The sequence below is a fragment of the Ruditapes philippinarum genome, unplaced genomic scaffold (assembly GCF_026571515.1).
Source record: "Ruditapes philippinarum isolate M1 unplaced genomic scaffold, ASM2657151v2 ctg7213_1_1_1_1, whole genome shotgun sequence".
NCBI lineage: Eukaryota > Metazoa > Mollusca > Bivalvia > Venerida > Veneridae > Ruditapes > Ruditapes philippinarum.
In genome coordinates this window covers 68,649-83,497 of record NW_026856461.1, presented here as the reverse complement: position 1 = coordinate 83,497, position 14,849 = coordinate 68,649, and the positions used below count along the sequence as shown (strand labels likewise).

The 14,849-nt window shown below is 32.6% G+C and overlaps 1 protein-coding gene across 2 annotated transcripts in view; it reads right to left on the bottom strand.

Moving 5' to 3' along the window:
* Nucleotides 1-6,112: 6,112 nt before the first annotated feature.
* The window catches only part of LOC132746633 (uncharacterized), a 27,562-nt gene continuing 18,825 nt past the window's right edge, over nucleotides 6,113-14,849 (bottom strand). For both annotated transcript variants that reach the window (XM_060735852.1, XM_060735853.1), the window contains exons 10-14: nucleotides 14,346-14,594; nucleotides 13,736-13,882; nucleotides 12,761-13,182; nucleotides 10,467-10,629; nucleotides 6,113-8,383 (exon numbers count right to left, since the gene is read on the bottom strand). In XM_060735852.1, the coding sequence (XP_060591835.1) occupies nucleotides 8,310-8,383; nucleotides 10,467-10,629; nucleotides 12,761-13,182; nucleotides 13,736-13,882; nucleotides 14,346-14,594 (1,055 nt within the window). In that variant the 3' untranslated portion in view covers nucleotides 6,113-8,309. The remainder of the gene's footprint in view (nucleotides 8,384-10,466; nucleotides 10,630-12,760; nucleotides 13,183-13,735; nucleotides 13,883-14,345; nucleotides 14,595-14,849) is intronic.

Genomic DNA, 14,849 nt, shown 5'->3' with positions numbered 1-14,849 from the left:
AGTTTGAAGTTCCTAGGCCTAAGCGTTTTTAGTTTATTGATCTGAAACCATTTTTTACCTACAAGGTCAATGTGACCTTGACCTTTTGACCCCTTGACCCCAAAATCAATAGGGGTCATCTGCTGGTCATGACCAATCACCATGCCAAGTTTGAAGTTCCTAGGCCCAAGCGTTCTTTAGTTATTGATCAGAAACCGTTTTTACTTACAATGTCAATGTGACCTTGACCTTTGACCCCTTGATCCGAAAATCAATAGGGGTCATCTGCTAGTTATGACAAATCACCATACCAAGTTTGAAATTCCTAGGACTAGGCGTTCTTTAGTTATTGATCAGAAACCGTTCTTACTTACAAGGGTCAATTGACTTGACCTTTAGACCCCTTAACCACAAAATCAATAGGGGTCATCTGCTGGATATAACCAATCACCATACCAAGTTTTTGAAGTTCCTAGGCCTAAGGGTTCTTTTTGTTATAGATCAGAAACCGTTTTTACCCCAAGAGGTCAATGTGACCTTGACCTTTGACCCCCTTGACCCCAAAAAATCAATAGGTTCATCTTGCTGGTCATGACCAATCACCATACCAAGTTTTGAAGTTCCTAGGCCTAAGGGTTCTTTAGTTATTGATCGGGAAACCGTTTTTACCTACAAGGTCAATGTGACCTTGACCTTTGACCCCTTAACCCCAAAATCAATAGGGGTCATCTCCTGGTCATAACCAATCACCATACCAAGTTTGAAGTTCCTAGGCCTAAGGGTTCTTTTCTTATTGATCGGAAACCGTTTTTACCCAAGAGGTCAATGTGACCTTGACCTTTGACCCCTTGACCCAAAATCAATAGGGGTCATCTACTGATCATGACCAATCACCATACCAAGTTTGAAGTTCCTAGGCCTTAAAGTTCTTTAGTTATTGATCGGAAACCGTTTTTGCTTACAAGGTCAATGTGACCTTGACCTTTGACCCCTTGACCCTAAAATCAATAGGGGTCATCTACTGATCATGACCAATCACCATACCAAGTTTGAAGTTCCTAGGACTTAGGGTTCTTTAGTTATTGATCGGAAACCGTTTTTGCTTACAAGGTCAATGTGACCTTGACCTTTGACCCCTTGACCCCAAAATCGATAGGGGTCATCTATTGATCATGACCAATCACCATACCAAGTTTGAAGTTCCTAGGCCTTAAGGTTCTTTAGTTATTGATCGGAAACCGTTTTTGCTTACAAGGTCAATGTGACCTTGACCTTTGACCCCTTGACCCCAAAATCAATAGGGGTCATCTACTGGTCATGACCAATCACCATACCAAGTTTGAAGTTCCTAGGCCTAAGGGTTCTTTAGTTATCACTCGGAAACCATTTGGTCTACGGACCGACGGACCGACAGACCGACGGACCGACAAGTGCAAAGCAATATACCCCCTTTTCTTCGAAATGGGGGCATAATAAACATTTGTGATTCATTTGTAAAATTTAATATGAATTATTTGTAATAAATTTTTGTAGGGCATTGGATTGGGTTTTGACTAATCTTTGTTTGTATAACAGAGCACTCCAAGCTTCAATTTTCGCATCATTTTGTTGACTGTTATAAAAGTCCATTTCACAAAAATTGTCAAATGTGTTCACTGTAAACTAGGAATGCTTGCTCAATGTCAATGAGGGAACTTCTTCAAGAAAAGGAAACTTTGTCAAGGATAATTATAGTCAATGTTTATGTTTTGTTGATGATGTTTATATACATTATGTTACTTATATGAATATATTGTGAGAGTACATGTATATTGTTGTAGTTTCTCAATTTTTTTTATCCAAAACGAGTTCTGTCAGGGCAGTGATGTCCAAGAGATTTCAAAAGTCACCCTTTCATCCTAACATTTAAATACAAATACTTGTATATTAACATAACACAGAAATATGATCAAAGTTTTCATGTGACCAGTGCATGGCATAATATTAATTTACATACATGTATTTTAATTATATATCATTTCATTACTGTGACAAATTGACAAATATGTAATACAGTGTCATTCTACTGTACCCTAGTGGAGGAAACTCTCTGAGAATTGCCAATTCTTAGCAAAGAATGAGTTTATTAATTTTTTGAAAACAATTTTTTTTTAGAAATATGTCCCTTGATTACACAAGGGTTTTACAGTGTCATTTTGACCTTATGACCTCAAAATCAATAGAGATCATCTCCTGGCCATAATGTCCCTACCAAGTTTAACAAATTTAGATTTATTCCTTTTCAAGTAATTGATTGGACAAGGAGTTTCACTGTGACCCTGACCTCAAATTCAATAGGGGTCATCAAATGGTCATAGCCAATGTCCCCACAATGTTACACAAGCTTGTTTGTTATGTGACAAGTTCTCCTCGGGTGTCTGCAATAATGCAGTTTGGCACCTGGGGTATCCTCCACCAGTAAAGCTGGGAAGTTGTCATATGACCTATACAAAGTTATGTCCTGGAGAAGAAAAGAGGACGTATGGACAGACAAGTGGAGACTGTATGCTCACCCTTCGGGAAGCATGAAAATTATATATTAGGTGATCCATAAGTAAGATATTTTTTCTTTTTTTTTTACATTTTTTAATGTAAACTCTCAAAGAAACTAACAAAACAATGAGGAAAAAAGGCAGTGGCATACATGTATTAAACAGTTTAAAATATCAAAATTGACTTTAATGATTTTGAACTTAATTAACAAGTACATATTATATTCATATAAAAAATATATGTGAGACAATGAGAATGTTCTTATCAAAATCATATTTCAAACAGTACTATATCTAACAATTAAACCTTAACATGCTGAATTAGACTAATGGATTTGGCCACCTTTGATCAATATTGAAGGAATTTCAGTATCAATTCAAAAATTGAACTACCCACAGCATAAAGCTTAATTTTTGTCATGGCTTTGGCCTGCTTTGACATTGAAACAATCCATTCGAAGTTGAAGGGATTTCAACATCAATACAAAAATTGAGCTACCCACAGCATAAAGCTGAATTTTTGTAATGCATTTGGCCTGCTCTGATATTGAAACAATCCATTCAAAGTTGGAGGGACTTCAACATCAATACAAAAATTAAGCAGTATGATGCTGATAAGTTGACAGTATTTTTTGCTTTTTAAACATTCAACCACATGCTGTTGTCTTACTTATATCCAAAGGTTCGCTAGTCCAGGGACTTTCAGCTGTTAGTCACTAACAACTTTTCCCAACCAGTGGTGGATAAAAATGATACACTGTGTTTGAATCAAATTGTCACAAAAATACAACAAAAACTTGAAATACCCCGATACTTAGACTTGCAACCCTCTCAAGGAGTTCTTCTTTCTGAATTATCCTGGCATTGAAAGGATGTAAAGCTATAACAAAGAAAATATTCTAGAAAAAAATTGAGGTATAAAACTATCATTTTAGTATCATACTCTCAATTTTCAGAAAAACTTCACAAGTGTTTCTATTATTTAATACATAAATTACAATTAAACAGATTAATTTTTTCTCCAACATAATATTTCATGGTTATTTTTGGTAGGAATTTGCGCATGCACTGCCATGTTTCACTATAGTTTAGTCTAATAACCTTATTATATCAATATAAAAACCTTAGAATGATTCTTATTCTTACAATCATTCTGCCAAATGAGGCGAACTCAATATTATAGTTTTACACCCTTAAAAACTGATTTAGATGGCACAATTTTACAAATACAAATGTACTTAAAACACGCATATTGTTACATTATTTACATATAAAACAAAACATATATTTCATAATTATACAAATAAATGCACTTTATTTCAAAAGGAAAACACTCTTGTAACTTTGTAACTGGAAAATGAACAAGATTTTTTTGATAACATTTCTACAAGATTTGATTCAATTCTTTAAAACATGATTCAATCTATCCAGCATCTGATAATGATAACATCAAGAAAAACATTGTGGGACAAAATAGTCTTATATGGTAGTCACAGACATATAATGAAAATTTACATGAAGTTTAGACCCAACTTATACACAAAGAGTCTAATGCGCTAGTAAATACTGCATTTAAAAAAATATGAATCTTTTTATACAAATTTTCATTTATTAACAAAAAAAACAACAACAAAAAAACATGAAATTTGTGTTCAGTTTTCTTAACTGTTACACACATTTAAACAATAACTAAAAACAGTATATCCAAAAATGTTAAATGTATTAAAACAAAAAATACTTAATCATCAAGTATAAATATAAAGAAGAATTATTTTTTTTCTGTCATTTATCATTAATACTTTGTCTCATCTATTTAATAGCTTTAATTGTAAAAGCAATGAACAATAAAGTATTTTTGGTAAAAAAAAAAATTACGGACAGTACTGGAAAATGCAAGTTGATGTAAACACCCCCTTAGCACTAGCTTAAGCAGAATTCAACATGAAAAATCTATACAGAAATTTCTCACCAACACTAAAAGAATACAATTTATTGAAAACCGATTTAAATTTGAAACCTTACAAATTAAGTATTTATTAAAAATGTCATATATTAACCTAAAGATATCATATTTAATATGATAATCCAAAAGTTTGCAAATGAGAAATAATATCATATAACAATGAGATCCAGTGATATAAAGATGGTTTCTAAAAAAAAATATTGTACCCTGCAAATTATGAGATAATGGAATTATTTACAGAGAATTTGACAATATGGAACCATTTTTTGAGATTTATACATTAAAACAAAGTTTATTACATCCTCAGAATTTGTGAATTGTCAAGTAATCTATGGAGTATTAAAAATGCCATCAATTATAAACGAGATCCTTTAAGTTCAAATTTACATGAGATCAGATATGCAAATATATATTTTTCCTGAGATCCAAAACAAACATATTTAATGGTATTACATTTTACCTGAAATCCAAAATAGAAATTTATGAAGTTTTAACCCTTCATCCAATTTTAAAAAATTTATAATATTTTTTATGAGATCAAACATTGAAATTTATCCAGATGTTCATAAGAGCAGCCAAAGGGATTAAGTTTTTGCCAGACATCAATTTGAGATTTATCAAATTTTTCCTTAGATCCAATTAACCAATATAAAGTTCAATAATGTTTTTTTTTAAAGATCCAAAATGAAGAATTATTATAATCATTTAGATATGATTCTAAATTACAACTACTGGAAAAGTCAAATTACAACTATCAGAATCCTTAAATTACAACAATGAGGTCTTGTAATTTCACCTATGAGAATCCTTAAATTACATCTATTAGAATCCTTAAACTACAACCATAATAACTTCAACTATGAGATTCTTCTAACTACAATCATGAGAATCCTTAAATTACAACAATGAGGTCTTGTAATTTCACCTATGAGAATCCTTAAATTACATCTATTAGAATCCTTAAACTACAACCATAATAACTTCGAATCCTTAAACTACAACCATAATAACTTCAACTATGAGATTCTTCTAACTACAATCATGAGAATCCTTAAATTACAACCATGAGGTCTTGTAATTTCACCTATAAGAATCCTTAAATTACATCTATTAGAATCCTAAAACTACAACCATAATAACTTCAACTATGAGATTCTTTTAACTACAACCATGAGAATCCTTAAATTACAACCATGAGGATCTTTAAGTTACAATCATAAGAATCTTTAAATTACAACCTCGAAAATCCTTAAATTACAACCATGAGGATTTTTAAATTACAATCATAAGGATCTTTAAATTACAACCATGAGGATCTTTAAAATACAATCATAAAGATCTTTAAATTACAACCATGAGGATCTTTAAATTACAACCTTGAAAATCCTTAAATTACAACCATGAGGATCTTTAAATTACAATCATAAGGATCTTAAAATCACAACCATGAGGATCTTTAAATTACATCAATGAGGATCTTTAAATTACAACCATGAGGATCTTAAAATTACAACCATGAGTGTCCTCAATTACAACCATGAGAATCCTTAAATTACTACCTCAAAAATCCTTAAATTATAACTATGAGAATCCTTAAATTACAGTCCTGAGAATTCTCAAATTACAACTATTGGAATTCTTAAATTTTATCAAACATTTTCTCAAAAATTTAACATGCTACATTCTACATAACTACAGTAACCCAAACAATTAAAACAATAACATTAAGACTAATAAACCAAAGATACTTTGGGAGAAAAAACAGCAAAATATGTACAGCAGAAAATAAGATAGATTGTCTTTAGTCATATAATAGTCATGATACAAAAAATTAAAATGGTCCAAAAGATAAACCTAAACCATATATACAAAAAAAATTAAACCAAACAAAACAATTTTTTTTAAAAAAGCCCAAAAATAAAATTAACAACAAATTTGCACATATCTTTGGTTGTTTTGTATACATAAGAATATTAGTGATGATATTGGTGGAATCTCTCTGTTGCTGCTAAAACACAGCTAAAATACACATGAACAACCTATAGTGAAAAATTGAACCAAATTTTTACTCCATCAATTCCTAACCCCTTCAATAAAAGAATGGCATCCACTAAGGTTAAACAATATACCAAATAAACTTCTCCCAATATACCTTATAAATTCATGGATTTCATGAGAGTCTATTTCTAAGTAGTAACATGTAGAAAACTGTTGAAAGCACTATTTTCCTGAAGGAGTATAATTATCTTGAACTTAGTGCTCGCCAGTTTTTTTAAGCCAATCACCGGCGAGGATTTTTCAAATTTTCAGGTTTCAAATCTTAATAGAACAGATTTTATATAAACTGGACGTTTTATATTATAAAACGCAAGTCGGCGGAGCACTAAGCCGGTAAGAGTGCATATTGGATGTTCTTCATAAATAAGAAAGCAACAGTCGCTTCGCAAGCTCCGCTCCTTTTTAGCTTTCTTATTTACGAAGAACACCCAATATGAACTCTAACCTATACATGGTGAGAAAATTAATGTTTGTATCTCCTAAAATTAATAGAATACAAGTTGACTAATGTTCATCATCCAACCCTCCATCTTCATGTGTGTGCAAAAACAATCATTTCATGTCAAGTAAGTATAATTCTTCTGCACTTAATACTAACTTCAAATATATTTTACCATATAAAAAATAACTACATAAATATTGACTATGACATACAAATGTAATACTGGCTAGGTTTTTTCAAGATAATACTGTAGAATAATCATTTATTAAAATACTGACAAGCTCAAGTCATTATTTACATATGTAATGAAATGGAATGACTTCAAGTTGAATGGAATGTACATACAATGATTATAGTAACTCTAAATTTCTTTTCTTTCAGCAGAGAATGGCATGTTCGTATACCACAATAAAATGATCAGTATGGTAAGTGGGGTTGTTTATATACCAAATCTATCCTATAGGATGATTTGGATATATAGCCTTATAATAAGCACAATGTCTTCTTCCAATTTATTGCTTAAACATGTGCCATCACAGGGAGATTGAATAAACCCAAGTTTGATCCAATTGTCAACAACACCAGACAGTTAACTTATGAGTATTCAGGGCAAAAATATCAAAATTCTTGATTTTACAAGGGCAAACAAATCTTTGCAAAGCTAAGGCTATCCATTACACAATTATATAGATCTGGCCTTGAGGTTATAAAACATTTTTTCAGAGCTCTGTTTCAAACCTCAGGATTTTCATAATGTGTTGGTTTCTCACTAATCAAATACCTGAGATCTGAGTTAGAGCAAGAAAAATTTCCTTATTACCTCAGACATAGGTTCCAACTGAGGACTGTCCAAGCATGATCATCCATATGGTGAATATTGGCTACACCAAGGAAAATGAAAACTGCTATAATACAATCAAGAGTGATCATGCAAAATGTTACAGGTCATGCTGGCACTGTCACTGATATAAAGTTTCATAGAAGCTACTAGAGTGTAACTATGGTTGACATAGATACATGTATAATAATCCTTAACAGTTCATGCAGTCCTGTTTAGTTAATGTTCTGTAGACATAAGGATAAAATCTCTCTTCCTTAAGATGCCCTATTACTGTCATATTTGAACGAGAATACAAAATCTAATCTCCTGATTTCGTGACTGTTTTCTCTGGCTTCCTTTGAAAATTTAGAAAAACAGGTCCTTATGCAATTCTGCAGTTGTATCTTTATGAAATAATTCAACATAAATAAAACACTGACATGATTTTTTCCAGGAACAACAAAAAAGGAATTGCGCTGGTTTTCTTAAAAATATTCTTTTACCATTGTGCACCATTCATCTCTTTACTTTCAGCCTTTTTCCATTCTGACACTGGGAATACGCAGTAAATTCTAGGCCTATGTTCTTACCTGAATAAAGAAAGAAAACAGACTGTGTGCTGTAAATACAATTAATATAAATTTTACCTACAACGGTTCCATATTTATCCTGCTATACTTAGACAGTGGACTTGAAATTCAAGGATGTTAGTTGTTCCTTATTAATTTAAAGCTGCATGACTCCAGATGAGCCAAAATATTTCAAGACTAGAAATGTGTCATCATGCCACGGATGCCCCCGCATGCAGCCAAAATTTCAGATGTTATAATATTTAGTTCCAAATTTGTTTGCACAAATTATTTTTTTCATTTGCAGTTCAAAGCCCTTAAAACTTTTCAATGTTAACACAAACCATTTTCATACAATGTTCAAAGCACTGAAATTATTTAGTCTTAACCTTTTGAAAATAGCATATTTCATATTTGTAGCCAAAATAATGGCTACATACATTTCCACAAAAGTATGAGTGCTGAAACTGAAAGTTCAAAATTTTTCCAACATTCAAGAAAGATAAGTTTGTCCAAAATCATTGAACCAAGACCAAATTCAAACTTTCCACAAAAGTATGAGTGCTGAAACTGAAAGTTCAAAATTTTTCCAACATTCAAGAAAGATAAGTTTGTCCAAAATCATTGAACCACGACCAAATTCAAACTTAAACTGCTTATTCCTAAGATGTATCTATATTATTTTCAAAGTGAAAGGGACATAACTCTGCCAAAAAATCATCGAACCAGGACCAAATTCCAACTTGACCTGCCAATTCCTTTGACATATCCATATGTCAAATTTGAGTTGAATATGTAACACTGTTGGGGAGATAATAAATAGAAACTGTAAATTTCATATTATTTTCAAAGTGAAAGGGGCATAACTCTGCCAAAAATTATTGAACCACGACCAAATTTGAACTTGACCTGCGCATTCCTTTGATGTATCCATATGTCAAGTTTGAGTTGAATGTGTTGTACCGTTGGGGAGATAATGAATGGAAACTGAAAATTTCATATTATTTTCAAAGTGAAAGGGGCATAACTCTGCCAAAAATCATCGAACCATGACCAAATTCGAACTTAAACTGTATTTTCTCAAGACATATCCATATGTCAAATTTGAGTTGAATGTGTTGTACCTTTGGGGAGATAATGAACGGAAACTGAAATTTTCATATTATTTTTTCAAAGTAAAAGGGGCATAACTCTGCCAAAAATCATCGAACCATGACCAAATTCGAACTTGACCTGTATTTTTCTCATGACATATCCATATGTCAAGTTTGAGTTGAATGTGTTGTATCGTTGGGGAGACAATAAACGGAAACTGAAAATTTCATATTATTTTAAAGTAAAAGGGGCATAACTCTGCCAAAAATCATCGAACCATGACCAAATTCGAACTTGACCTGTATTTTCTCATGACATATCCATATGTCAAATTTTAGTTGAATGTGTGCAACCGTTACTTAGATAATGAACGGAAACTGATGATGACGGAATGACAGAATGACGGAATGACGGAAGGACGGAATGACGGAAGGACGGAATGACGGAAGGACGGAAGGACGGAACAGGGTAACACTATATGCCCCGGCCATTACATGGCGGGGGCATAAAAATCAAACTTGAGAAAAATGTACTAAGATTTCATAAAAAGTAAAAAGATTAAAGATTCATGTAATACTTTACATGTTGTGTGTGATTAATGACTGATTTTGCAGTATTTATCACCGTATTGCTATTTGTGTGACTGACACAGGCTATTTTTTTTGCATATTTTAACCCTTTTTTGGTAATTTTTGTACATTTTAAGTGCCCTTTGCAATGAGTAAATTTCTTTCTTTGTTCACTTCGCAATGTCTTTTTTTAAAAACACATTTTCAAAATTTTCATGAAAAGTATAGGTTTTAGGACAGTTCGAAAATAGTCATGTCTAATTTTTACAAGACCAGTATTTTACAAGTACTGTTAAAGCATTGAATTTTTTACTTGTGCCAACACTTTCTGTTCATGTAGAACGTAAATGCAGAATTTAAAAAGACCCTTACTTACTCCATTCCTTTAAAAAATGTATAATGTTACATCTAATGTTTATTAGATGTTTATGTGTACTTACTGTTAACATCCAAATTTTTCATATATTTCTCTAAAGAGTCTGGGTGAAGAGACACCTTGGCATTACCATTGTTGTTTCTTAGATCACTATGGATACCAAATACTGTTAACAAGATAACTTTCACTAGTAAAGGTGACATCTGTACTTGACCAACATATGGTAACTGGCAAAGTAAAATAAAACAAAACATATACAAATATATTCTGTGTGGGGATTGGTTTTCAAAGTTAGATGACATTCAAGAAATACTGCTGGAAAAAGACACAAGGCCTTGATGTTATAAATATATTTTTCTAAGCTCAAATTCTGATATAGGGTATTTGATTGGTCAGAAACCCACACAGGGCGAACACTTAATAACTAGAAATGTGTCCATAGGACACGGGTGCCCCCACCACGCCACTGTTCTGTCAATCTTATGACTAGGTCAAATATTTTTTGAAAACTAAAAATATCTACTAAGTAAAGGGCAATAACTTTACAAATACTGAATAAATCCACAAGCAAACCCCAAGGTGCATAAGTACACATGCTGACCAACATTCTTGTAAACTTTCAGGCCTACAAGTCAAATACTTTTTGAGCTATGCATGAACAAGTTGAAAATTGCAAATTTATACTACTGTAAGTCAAGGGCAATAAATCTAACAAAACTGAAAAAAATCCACATGTAATGTCCCAGGTGCATAGCTTCACAGTGATGTGAATCATTATTCCTGTAATTTAGTGATGTTGATCATTATTCCTGTAAAGTTGGTTGCTTCTACCTCAAGCACTCAAGGAACAAATAACAACATAATGAAATGGTTTTTACTAAGTCAAGGGAAATAACTCTACAAATACTGGATAAATCCACAAGCGAAACCCCAGGTGCAAAACTAAATATGCTGGGCAACCTTCCCATAAGGTTTAATGACTCTATGTCAAATACTTTTTGAGTTACATGCGACACAAGTTGAAAATTGCAAATATTTTACTAAGTCAAGGGCAATAACTCTAAAAATATCCAGACGAAAATACCCAGGTGCACAACTACACATGCTGATCAACATTCCTGTAAAGTTTCTTGACTCTAGGTCAAATACTTTTTGAGTTACATGCGACACAAGTTGAAAATTGCAAAATTTTACTTGCGACACAAGTTGAAAGTTGCAAAATTTTACTAAGTCAAGGGCAATAACTCTAAAAATACTAAATAAATCTACACGAAAATACCCAGTTGCACAACTACATATGCTGATCAACATTCCTGTAAAGTTTCATGACTCTAGGCCAAATACTTTTTGAGTTACATGCGAAACAAGTTGAAAATTGCAAAATTTTACTAAGTCAAGGGCAATAACTCTAAAAATACTAAAAATATCCAGACGAAAATACCCAGGTGCACAACTACACATGCTGATCAACATTCCTGTAAAGTTTCATGACTAGGTCAAATACTTTTTGAGTTACATGCAACACAAGTTGAAAATTGCAAAATTTTACTAAGTCAAGGGCAATAACTCTAAAAATACTAAATAAATCCACACGAAAATACCCAGTTGCACAACTACATATGCTGATCAACATTCCTGTAAAGTTTCATGACTCTAGGTCAAATACTTTTTGAGTTGCATGCGACACAAGTTGAAAATTGCAAAATTTTACTAAGTCAAGGGCAATAACTCTAAAAATACTAAAAATATCCAGACGAAAATACCCAGGTGCACAACTACACATGCTGATCAACATTCCTGTAAAGTTTCATGACTAGGTCAAATACTTTTCGAGTTACATGCAACACAAGTTGAAAATTGCAAAATTTTACTAAGTCAAAGGCAATAACTCTAAAAATACTAAATATATCCAGACAAAAATACCCAGGTGCACAACTACATATGCTGATCAACATTCCCGTAAAGTTTCATGACTCTAGGCCAAATACTTTTTGAGTTACGTGCGACACAAAAGAGAACGGACAGACGGACAAGGGTGAATCTAAATGCCCGCACTAAAGTGGGGGCACAATAAAAACCTAAGATTTGAGACAGGGTTCAGAAAAAAGTTGAATGTCCTTGAGGCCAGGTACCTCATTCCAAGGACAACCAGTTATATAGATAAAACCACATGTAGTTTCTTTACTGGCTTTAAAGTGGAATCAAACACCTGACAGCAGTGAGAGGTTAAGTCCTCAACCTTACAAAAATAATTCTATGTTAATTTTTTCTAATAGTAAATTTTTAAATCTTTTTTCTATTATTATTATTATCAAAATGTATATCTGTTTAAATTGTGTAATTTTTAACATTACTTACCCCTACTGGATGTACTTGTGATGCCATCTTAATTATTGTCACATCTAGTAACAGCTCCTCACTACTCAATCGGGAATTCATGACAAACAGATCACAGAATAAATCATACAAGTCAATCAAGTAACACTCAATGATCGCCTTCACTTCATTACAAGTGTGTATAGACTGTATACAAATACAGCGAGGTTTTTCGTAACTCGGCTCCGCAAATAAAACCGAGCTTTGTTTCATGTCCCGGTACAAATTTTTCCGGAGCTCATTTTTGTTCTCCACAAGGGCATTGAGCAAGCTACGTTTAACTGCCTCTCGAATATCAAACTCGGCATTATCGGCTATATATAACTCATAAATCTGTACAGGTATGACCACAAACTCAGCTTGTAAACAACTTTTTATAAAATCTGATGCAATCGTTCTCAAGCCTGCAAAAAAAAAGTTTTAGAATTGTTTCCTTTCCGAACCTATACAGACATCAACTTCTTGTTAGAATGGAAATTATAACCATATCAATCTATCTACGAGTATAAAAATGATATATTGATCAAATGCCTTCTTGACAACATTCCTGCACATTTTAACAGACAGCCGTGCATGATTTAATAGCACACTTAAAATTTTCATATATTTCCTTGCACAAATGTACATGCTTTTTGCCAATGAATGGATGTTACATTTCCGAACCTATACTGAAATCAACACCTTCGCACTTACAAATTTTGTTGAAATCTGCTTTGACTCTCAAAACATTTTGTAAGTGGTTTCCATACCTGCTTATACGGACAATTACTTCTAAAATATATGTTGTCTTTGCATTAAATACAGTTAATTTACTATTAGTCTATCCAGTCATACACAAAACTTCGTAATAGATACTTGTAAAAAACAATTAATTTGCTAAAACATATTATTTAGTAGGTCTAGTGCATTAATATTTTAAAATTTTACTGTAATTAAAGTCCTGATATACAAAAGTACCTCTCTCCTTCCAACTGAATGCCAAACAAAACAACTGAAAGGCCAATGAGAAATTCTCCTCCATACATAGCTGTTCTATTAATAATTGTACAAGAGTATTTAGTCTATCTTTAGCTCCAAGAAATTCCAAACTTGTTGACGGAAATGCTGAAACATAAGAAATAATCCGAAACATTCTTCTCATGGGGACTCCTACACAAAATTGTATATGACAACTGATATAAACATTTATTATTTGGAAGTGCAGGCCTAAACCAAAGATTTATAGCTTTCTGTAACATATATTTATAGTATTATTACAGATAAAATAAATTTTAAGGATGAGATTTAATTTCTTTTCCTCAACATTTCAACCTTTATTTACTTCAAACCACTTGCTTCTTAATCAGTGATGTGGGTTTGAATCCCACCAGGAACCATGGAGTCTTTGATAGGAAGCAATTGTATAACTCAGGTGCCTGCTTGCTTCTTAGTCAGTAACTATGCACAGTTGAAAGCCATTTGGACAAAAAGAACACAAAAATCAATTAGCCAATAATGGTTAATAATGCAGACACTTCAATTACTCATTACAGAAAAAACTGATATTAACATAAAACTCAATATCTACCAAGAACAATTTCTGCTGCTTTTCCAGGCATGCCAACTTTAGAGAGGTACTCTCCTGCCTCAAGTTCAAGACATACATTCCATTTATGACTCACAAACTGGCTCAACGACAAGAATGCTGTGTTCAGTATCACCAGTAGAACATCTTTTGTGTCGAACAAATCCATCATATAACAAGAGTAGAAGATTTCCGAGCCGAGCACAGACAAACTGTAGTTGTCCAGTCTTAAACCAGGATCACTTCTTTGCTCTAAAATAAAAATGAATTGTAAGTAGGAACATCTCTTGATGTATCTATTTCTAAGCAAATGGTGAAAGCTTATACTCCATAATCTCAAGTTTCTTTGCTATTTGCATGTAACGCCAACTGTGTCAAATCCTCAGAAATCCACAAATCATTTTAACCCAGACACTTTCAATAATACTGTGTAACTGTTGTATTCTCAAATGAATTCCCAACTGCCAGATGTTAACCTTCAGCCTACTGGTGGCAACTGAGTCTACC